Source organism: Protopterus annectens, chromosome 5.part0 (assembly GCF_019279795.1).
Source record: "Protopterus annectens isolate FY-2018-M chromosome 5.part0, PAN1.0, whole genome shotgun sequence".
In the NCBI taxonomy this organism is placed as follows: domain Eukaryota; kingdom Metazoa; phylum Chordata; order Ceratodontiformes; family Protopteridae; genus Protopterus; species Protopterus annectens.
This window is the reverse complement of record NC_056735.1, coordinates 648694987-648705031: the sequence shown is the minus strand read 5'-3', so window position 1 is coordinate 648705031 and position 10045 is coordinate 648694987. Positions and strand designations below refer to the sequence as shown.

The following is a 10045-nucleotide window of genomic DNA, read 5'->3' as shown; positions in this document are numbered from 1 at the left end:
AGCACAGCAGGACTGGGTGAAGGAAAGAAAAAGGATGAGATGGCTGTGTCTACTCAGCTCTCATACTGAGGGATAACAGCTATGTATCAAGGAGGAGCGACATTACCATGTTGTTGTTGTATACTAGAAAACATGGCACTTGCCAGATTGGAAAGGTGGAAAGATGACCAATGAACTGACATCCTAATGCAGAAGTGGAGTGTTGACTCATATTATGCTATCGCATATGCCTGGATGGTGAGTCTCAAGACAGTTTATTTTTTTTAAACTTAGAGGTTTTCATCTTACAGTGTGCATTTGAAAAAACCTTGCCCAGAATTGATACAAGAAGGCTCAAGTTCATCTTGCTGCAGAGTGATAGTCTTTCCCTGGTTAACCCAAACTTTTCTCAGTGGCTGAAGAGGAATGAAGGGGCTGATTAAGTCCCTGGGGAGGAGTGTTGATTGTTAGCAGACAATGACAAAAATATGAAAAAGAGTAAACTGAATAGACAAATGAAAAAAAAATCATTTTTTGTAGTTAAAGAAACTTGTCATTAGGACAAACAGCAGGATTTTCAGTAACAAAATAGAATTTTGAATAATAATATAAAAGAATAAAATAAATATAAGACGATTTTATGGAGAGGTAATTTTTACTGTTAATATGAACAGGATATCATCGGCACTGTTTCATAGGTGTATACTAGGGTAATGACCACTAGGGCCTTGATAAGCCTAGCCATGAAACCCAAATGTATTCCACAAGTTATTGTTACTTAGAAGTTATTCTAAAAGGGTATATGTTAGCTAAGGCATGATTTAATATTTGCCTCTGTTCATCATAGACATAGGTGGCAGAACTGAGCTGAATTTTTGATTAATCATCCACTGGTCCAGGTTACACTTAAATAGGGTTAGAGAAGTGTTTTGCTTCACATGAATAGGAAGTCTATTCCAGAGAATGAGAATTTTCTGACATACATAACTGTTCCTCCAACATGTCCTGTTTATGTTGTAAGCATGTTGTAGTTCTGATGCTGTGGATATGCAAAAGCTCCCTAAGAGCAGAATCCAAGGATATCATCTTTGCCAGACATAGATTGTTTCTCTGCAGCCTGTGGGAAACAGATTACAGAGATAGGGCTTTGAGGCAATCTGCATAGGACATTGTGTTTACATCCTGTATTCTTATTTTGAGGATCCTCTGTGAATGTTCCAGTTGTTGCATGAGTCTGGTCAGCTGCATGCTGAAGGGGGCATTGTACTCAATGATGGGTCTGATGAGGGCTGAATTCAGTGGAATTATGATCTCCCTGGACTTATAAATTGACCAATATAAAATGACTTTCTTTTTTTACTTGACATCAGTTTTTCAAAATGATTACAGTATATGTGAATGTTACATCTAAACATAAACTCTTAAAAGTTACACCTGTTTTACTGTAGTAAATATTAAGTATGGCATTTCTGGATTTTAAAATAGAATATAGTTCTGGCAAAAGAAATTCTATGCTTTTGAACTTTGTTTTTAATATATTCATTTTTTTTTGTATTTACTAGCCAGGTAAGTGAATGGGTGCTCTGACTATTTTATTCCACAACCTAGCCCTTATAGGTTCATGAGTTCAAATAGTAAATACATGGCTAGCTGCCCTCAAGGGCCATTTTTAAGCCAGGCCTGTTTCCTTTTTTGTGCTTGAATTAACTTATCCCATTTGGTTATAGACTGGCCTCACCCATCCCATGGTCAGCAATTATATAATACCCCTAATGTAAATAACTGGGATCATTCCATAGATAACATGCATGGGATAAAGCATTTAGGAACTGTCGCTGTCCATTAGTAGTACAGGGGCAGTCCTGGGGTTAATTTTCTGTTTCCCATCCATAGTTCAAAGTTGTGCTTGAATATGGACAAGGATGAATTTTTATATGAATGACGATTCTGTTCCAGGCAGTGGCATCCTCTGTGAGATATAACTGTCCCTCCAAACTGTTCTGTTGAAATTGCTGAAGAGGTTTAGATCCCTAGACTGAGTATTTCTGATGCAGTTTGACCTGTGGATGTGCAGTAAATCCACCAGTAAGGATTTGGAGGATGCCTTGTATGTCAGAGACAGGTCACCTGTTAGCAATCTGTAGGATACCAAGCACAGTGACAGAGCTTTGAAATGGTCCATGTAGGACATGTTGTTTATACTTTGCATCCTTTTAGCAAGGTATTTCTGTGGGCTTTGTAGTTGTTACATGTGTCTGGACAAATACATGCCAAAGGGGGCATTATTTTCAATGACTGGCTTAATCAGGACTGAGTAAAGGGGAAGCAATGACATCCCTAGATCTAGAGTTAACCCCTTTCTTTTTAAGCTGTGCAATATCAAAGGATTTTCTTACAACAATGGACATATGTTGATCAAAAGTTAAGTCGCTATCAACATTAGTTCCCAAATCCTGAACAACTGGGTCAGCTATAGGCAAGAATAAATATTACATATATGTCCAGTATAGAGAAGCTGATCAACCAGCATGTTTTCAGTAAGTAAGATGAAGCTGGAATATTTGGAGGAACTACAAGCATTGGGTAGAACAAGGAAGGTAGCACTTTTGCTACCAGTGCTTACCAATACCATGAAGCAAGGGAAACCATTACACATGAGCAAATTAGGGGGGACCAAAAATTATTTCCTCCCTATTTTACTTAATAATCATAAATTGAAATACCACCATTTTTGTTAGGAATATCTACACAGACAAGCTCTCACATGAGAAGTTAAGGATGACCTGTCATACCTCTCAACTATAACAAAGCTTGCCACTGCTCACACCACAATTCCAGTAGAAAATTCGATTCAAATAATCCAAGTCAAATTTTCAAACGAAAAACGACGCTGAACGCCAATGAACAAAAAATATTTACTAAGCCAAACAACTCTGTGTAGCTTTTCGTTGGCGCTCTGCACCAACTTCCTCAAAACTTGAAATCTCGCGCCTGTACAGTTACAAACTTTAATATATTAAAACCAGAACATGTGATCAACACACCCCCGGCTAGTAACTCTTAAAGGCACTTCGCCCAAGAAAACTTAGCTTAGATAACCACATTTTAAATGATAAAATTCTTTAAATTCAATAAAATTGCAACTAACGTAGTTAGTTCATCTATACTAACATGGCAGACCAACAAAACAATATAAATATATATATATATATATATATATATATATATATATATATATATATATATATATATAATGTGTGAGTGTAACGGCTATCAAAAGCATTAATAAAACCAATTTAAAAATTATAAAAAGAATACATCAAACATGTCAGGAACAATAGAAACACTTACAAACCATACATTCATTTGAATGGAATTACAACTAATTGAGTTTGAGCTACCACAACCCAAAACAACTAACATGACAAGAATCTGGATACTAACACCCTCTACCCAACAAACGAATTAAACCCTACCTCTCCAAACTTCTCAATTTAAGGACACTATTAATGGATAGCATGCTATTAAGTCCAGGGTAATGGTAATCTTCCAGTTTTAGCTGCCACATCAGTTCCTTGAATTCCAAGGATTCAGGACCCCCCCCTAGTTTCCGAACTTAATTGATCTATCACAATAAAGGTAAACACATGTTCAGGGTTTTCCTTGCTATGCTTCGCCAAGGCATTTTCCATCTTCTCTTTCTTCATGGCGTACAAGTGTTCATACATGCATTCATGTAGCTTCCTGTCCGTCTTGCCTATATAAAATACAGGACAAGATGAGCAAATAGCCAGATAGACCACTTGGTTGCTTGCACAATTATATCTCCCCTTAATCAGGTACTTATTATCCCTGATCATAAAAAATGTGCCTGCTTTGACAAATCTGCAATATTTGCACATATTACATTTGTACATACCAGATCTGGAAGGTATGCTCTTGGCTTTCATTTGCAGGATGTTTTTAATGTTAGGACCTCTCCTAAACGTTACTTTAGGATCAGACTCTAACTTGGAAATCCCTGTGATATCAGCCGGCAACAAGCACCAGTTATTGATGGTAGTCTAAGTGTATGCAGGGATGTTGGGCCCTCAGCTGTTATAATTCCAGACGAGAGGGGGCGAGGATGTGCACAACCCAATTTGAATCAATGGCTTAATCGGCCATTCTGGCTTAATACCTGCAATGACTTTCCTGGCTCTTCATCTAACCAGAATGAAGGTAATGATCTTTCTTCTAAACTTAATATGCTTGATCAAAAATTGATTAAACTAAGGAAATTACAATTAGAGGTTTCATATTTCGGAGAGTGCCAACGTTCGAAGATAGTACCAAAGGGGCTTCGTTCCTGGCAGTACCCAACAGGGTTAGAAGAAAGTTCTAAGTTTCATAAGGACCTTCTCTCCCTGTTTGATAGACATGGGTCTGAACTCTTAAATTTAATTAGCATCCATTACCAGGAAGCAATCAACAGTTTGACAAGTGAAATTTCGACCTTGGATGAGGCGATCAAGTTGGACATTAACTTCCCAAGATATAGATATGACTATGAGCGGATATATACCAGTATTGATCAATATATATCCAAAATCACCTCGACCAAGATTAAGAAACTCCAAAGAGATATTAAGGCATATAAGGATGGGGTGGCTTACCCTAAGCCTCCTAAATCACAAGCTAATTTTAAGGGGCAAGTTGGTCGAGTATCAGGCCTCTTGAATGGCCCCTTATAATCCAGGTCACAAATCCAACATCAGGACCAGGATGTCGGAGTCCCTGCTAGGGGTATTGACCATAAAAACATGAATAGGAGAGACCATTCAGTCTCCCAAGCCAATCACGTCAATCAAACACCTGAAATTGAAGGGGCAAATTTTCAGGACCAAGCCTCATCTCCACAACAGTCTTCGAATCGGAGGACCAGAAACTGGTACAAGACCAGAAGAAATTAATTGGGATCGTTAATGAATGTCCATCTCCAGAGCATTCCTCATATGAAGTAATTTTCAATACGGGGATGGATTTCAACATTTTTAATTATTCCCATTTTGTTTTTCCACAGTTATTGGTCAACTTCCTGGCTAAAGGTCTTTCTTTTGTTCCATCTAGGAGGGCCTGTGTGGCAAGATCCATTCTGGACTTGAAGCTTTTCGTGAGGAAGCTTAATTTATCCCTTTTGTTGGGGGACCAGTCCAATCAAATGAATCCTTTCTATATACCTAGTAGGTATAACCCACCTTTGCACCCCTCCCTGGAAGTTTTTGAGCAAATATGTGATTTGGATATCCGTTTCTTTATTACAGTCGAAGCGTCCAGCTCATTTTAACATCACTAAAGAGGAAAGGGGTTTGTTAGATGTCTTATGTTCTTCTTCAGTCAGACTTATGCAGCCAGACAAGGGAGGTGGTTTGGTTGCCATGGACTTAGAAGATTATAACAACCGGATATCAGCTATTTTGGCTTCAGAAACTTATCGAGAGGTATCTAGAAATGAACTAAATGTTAATATGGCCTGAGTTCGTTCCTGTTATGAGGACATGTTTATCAGTGGGGTGATTGATCTGGAAGTATTTAATTTCGTTTCCTGTTTAACTCCAAGAATACCAGTGCTGTTTGGCAATCCTAAAATCCACAAGAACATTCAGGATGCCCCCATGCGCCAAATGGTAAGCGCCAAGGGTAGTATAACTTATGCAGCAGCCAAAGTTGTTGATTGTATCCTTAAGAAATATGTAGCTTGTGAACCACATATTTCCAGAGATTCTTGGTCATTCTTGGCGAAGGTCGGTTCGACCCCCTGTAGTGCAGATAGCCACTTCTTAACCATCGATGTTATTGATTTGTATTCATCTATCCCTCATGATGTGGCAGTTGAATGGATCCAATTGGTCATGACCTCTAAACAAGCACCTCTACAAGAGATCTTTTGGATATCATTTTAACGTGTAACTTTTTTTCATTCAATAACCGATGGTTTCACCAGCTGATAGGAGTACCAATGGGGTCACAATGTGGGGCCAGTGTGGCTAATCTGGTGATGGCCCATTGGGAGAAGGAATTTGTTTTTTCTAACACCATTATCCAAGAAGAAGCTACCTTATATACTTGCTTTTTGGATGATATTTTCATCATCCTTAAGGGCGATCAAGTGGTGGCAAATCTTTTGGTTGAAAATTTCAACAAGTCAACTGAATTTTTAAAATTTACTTCAAATTTTGTCACAGATAGGATAGCCTACTTGGATGTGGAACTATTTAAGGATAAATCTCAGAGCTGTTTTCTAGGCAGAATTCATCGGAAGCCTACTTTCTCCAACTCCTATTTACATTTCAACAGCGACCATCTGGCCCACCAGAAGGGATCGATAGTGAAGGGCCAACTGGTGAGGGTGGCCAGAATGGTATCAAGGGAGAGTGACTTTCAGGAAGAGTGCTGGTTCATTTCAAACCTGTTTTTGTGTAGAGGATACCCGGAGGACCTCATTGTGGATTTGTGCATTGAAGTTCGAACTAAGAGGGAAAATGGTTATTTTCAACCTATTCTGGGATACCCCAAGTTAGAGACTTCTACTTATACTTGGAACAACCATACTAGTGGCACGTATCATTGCGGTTTTATCACCTCCTACAGCTTGGATGCCAGAGAGATAGTATCCATCATTAAGAAGAACTGGTGCTTGTTGCCAGCTGATATCACAGGGATTTCCAAGTTAGGGTCCAATCCTAAAATGACGTTTAGGAGAGGTCCTAACATTAAAAATATCCTGGAAATGAAAGCCAAGAGCATACCTTCTAGATCTGGTATGTACAAATGTAATATGTGCAAATATTGCAGATTTGTCAAAGCAGGCACATTTTTATGATCAGGGATAATAAGTACCTGATTAAGGGGAGATATAATTGTGCAAGCAACCAAGTGGTCTATCTGGCTATATGCTCATCTTGTCCTGTATTTTATATAGGCAAGACAGACAGGAAGCTACATGAATGCATGTATGAACACTTGTACGCCATGAAGAAAGAGAAGATGGAAAATGCCTTGGCGAAGCATAGCAAGGAAAACCCTGAACATGAGTTTACCTTTATGGTGATAGACAAATTAAGTTTGGAAAATAGGGGGGGGGGGTCCTGAATCCTTGAAATTGGAGTTCAAGGAACTGATGTGGCAGCTAAAACTGGAAGCTTACCATTACCCTGGACTTGATAGCATGCTATCCATTAATAGTGTCCTTAAATTGAGAAGTTTGGAGAGGTAGGGTTTACTTCGTTTGTTGGGTAGAGGGTGTTAGTATCCAGATTCTTGTCATGTTAGTTGTTTTGGGTTGTGGTAGCTCAAACCCAATTAGTTGTAATTCCATTCAAATGAAGGCACGGTTTGTAAGTGTTTCTATTGTTCCTGACATGTTTGATGTATTCTTTTTATAATTTTTAAATTGGTGTTATTAATGCTTTTGATAGCTGTTACACACACATATATATATATATATATATATATATATATATATATATATATATATATATATACTTATATTGTTTTATTGGTCGGCCATGTTAGTATAGATGAACTAACTATGTTAGTTGCAATTTTATTGAATTTAAAGAATTTTATTATTTAAAATGTGGTTATCTAAGCTAAGTTTTCTTCGGCGAAGTGCCTTTAAGAGTTACTAGCCGGGGGCGTGTTGATCACATGTTCTGGTTTTAATATATTAAAGTTTGTAACTGTACAGGTGCGAGATTTCAAATTCTGAGGAAGTTGGTGCAGAGCGCCGACGAAAAGCTACACAGAGTTGTTTGGCTTAATAAAGATTTTTCGTTCATTGGCGTTCAGCGTCATTTTTTGTTTGAAAATTTGACTTGGATTATTTGAATCAAATTTTCTACTGGAATTGTGGTGTGAACAGTGGCAAGCTTTGTTGTAGTTTGTCTCTCTTGTTTTGGGTGACACCTCTCAACTATATCACCTTATGAGGAACTTTCCTCATTTTGAGTCTTAAAAAGTCCATGCTCCACTCTGTTCCACATTGAAAGAGTCTGTCACAAATTTACTGTTAGGAATTTAATGGTAAATAATACTAAATCATATCAATTTAAGAAAATAATTTTTTATTATAACATGAATATTTAAACTATGTTGCGAACGTCCTATTTGAAACTGGTAGTAAGCTGCTAACAGGTGCTCCACTTTTTGTCCATTTGTTTCACATGAAGAGAGGTAATGTTCCATATTTTGGAGCTGGAAGGTTGAGAAATATGTGAGCTACTGTATGCTGATAATTCTGTAACATTATTGAAAATCATAGAGTATTTCTACTATGAAGCGCACATTTGTTATGAGAGCCATGAATCTATTTATTTCTACATGAATTCTTCTAAAGTGATTTTGTTTGTTTTTATGGTCTCCTGAAATAGACTGAAACCCGAATGTAAATATGCATATTAGAATTGCATAGAACTTGCACAGATCTTGCATTCTGCATAACAGAAATCATCATCCTTCCTATATTATTTTTCATTTTGAGCCAGATTCCAAAAGACTTGCTCTCAGTGTAAGTGACCACTTAACACTGAGAGCAGGCTGAGAGCAAGTCTTTTGGAATCTCATCCCTGCAGCAAGCCTTTCAGACTCGGGACAGACTTAAATGAGATCAATTATTTTGGTATATGGCCACAATTGTATTATTCTGACTTTGTTTAGAGACCCATGTTTTGTTATTGCTACTTATATTCAAGTAATAAACCTAATATTAACATTGAATTTGTACAACTCTAGACATCATACAATGTTAGCTTTCTTCTTTATTAGTGTTCCTCACTTTTGCATGCTTAGTTAATAAAATGCTATCAACTGATACATTCTCAAATGTAAAAAAAAAAAAAACTTGTATAAAAGTTCTAGTCATGGTGCTGGCATCTAATGTGGAATGGACATATCAGCTAGACAGAAAAGACAGAAAAATATGTTAATGACATATTATCAAACAGTAAGTTGTTCAATTTGCTGTAACCATTTCTCAGAACACAATAAAATCTATATTGTACTGCATTCAGGTTTGCCAGAAGGAAAGCATTAGGACGAGGGATTGTACCATTTCATGCAAACATTCAGTGGCAAAGGAAAGAATTCTTACAGATTAGAAAATAGTCAAAACCAGTTAGACCACTATATACTGAGATCAGAGTCAAACTCAAAGTGTAAATATACTGATCCTAGAGACCAAATAATGTGAGATTGCAGGACCCCGGAGGAAAGTCCGGAAAATCAGAAGAAAAAAGTGAATTCTTTAAAATGCCTAGTGTCACTACATTGTTCTTTTAGAATAATAAGTCTTACCTTGGTCACCAAGAATCCCTGCATGTAATATATAATTTTGTTGACATAGTCCGTATCATCTGATGCACTCATTCTTTCTTACAGATTCTTTGGGCAAATATATAAACTTTTTATCAAAGACAGAGATGAGAAACACTGGAAATTATGAAACAGATATGTGTTTGCACTTGCTCTATATAGCGGTTGACTCTGACCTTATTGACTTTACCTTGCACAAACTTCAAGGACAAAATGTACCATAACCGTATCTGCTCAGATAAAAACAGTGTATAAAGTACATAAAGGAGGACACTAAACTTCTAGTGAGCCAATTGGTTTATATCTAATCAAAAAATGTGAACCTGTTGAAAATGTTAAAACAGTTTAATTACTAAAGCAAATGTATAAATAAAATTGTTAACAGTGGACGCATTTTAACTACACATGAATTAGCCTATCTACACTTGACTACAATTTAGGAAGGAGTGTGTTCTGCCGGTTAATCAGGAGACATATATTTAATCTCTGCTAGAAAAAAGGGACTTGCCATGACTCCTTCTGACTTCTTCTTCTTTCGGCTTTTCCTGGTTAGGGGTCACCACAGCGGATCACCTGTCCTCTCATGATTGTCATTAGAGTTTTACAGTGTTGAGTTGCCAACCTGGCTATGCTGCCTTTATTTTTTAAATGCAGAGAGGAAATCAAATGATTTATTGTGCAGTTCATATTTTACAGATATTTTTTCATACAGTGC

General features: G+C 37.2%; 1 protein-coding gene across 3 annotated transcripts in view; it reads right to left on the bottom strand.

Moving 5' to 3' along the window:
* Positions 1-9469, bottom strand: part of LOC122802731 (acetylserotonin O-methyltransferase-like) — a 332448-nt gene extending 322979 nt beyond the window's left edge. For all 3 annotated transcript variants that reach the window (XM_044072492.1, XM_044072493.1, XM_044072494.1), the window contains exon 1: positions 9313-9469. In XM_044072492.1, the coding sequence (XP_043928427.1) occupies positions 9313-9384 (72 nt within the window). In that variant the 5' untranslated portion in view covers positions 9385-9469. The remainder of the gene's footprint in view (positions 1-9312) is intronic.
* Between the last annotated feature and the right edge of the window lie 576 nt (positions 9470-10045).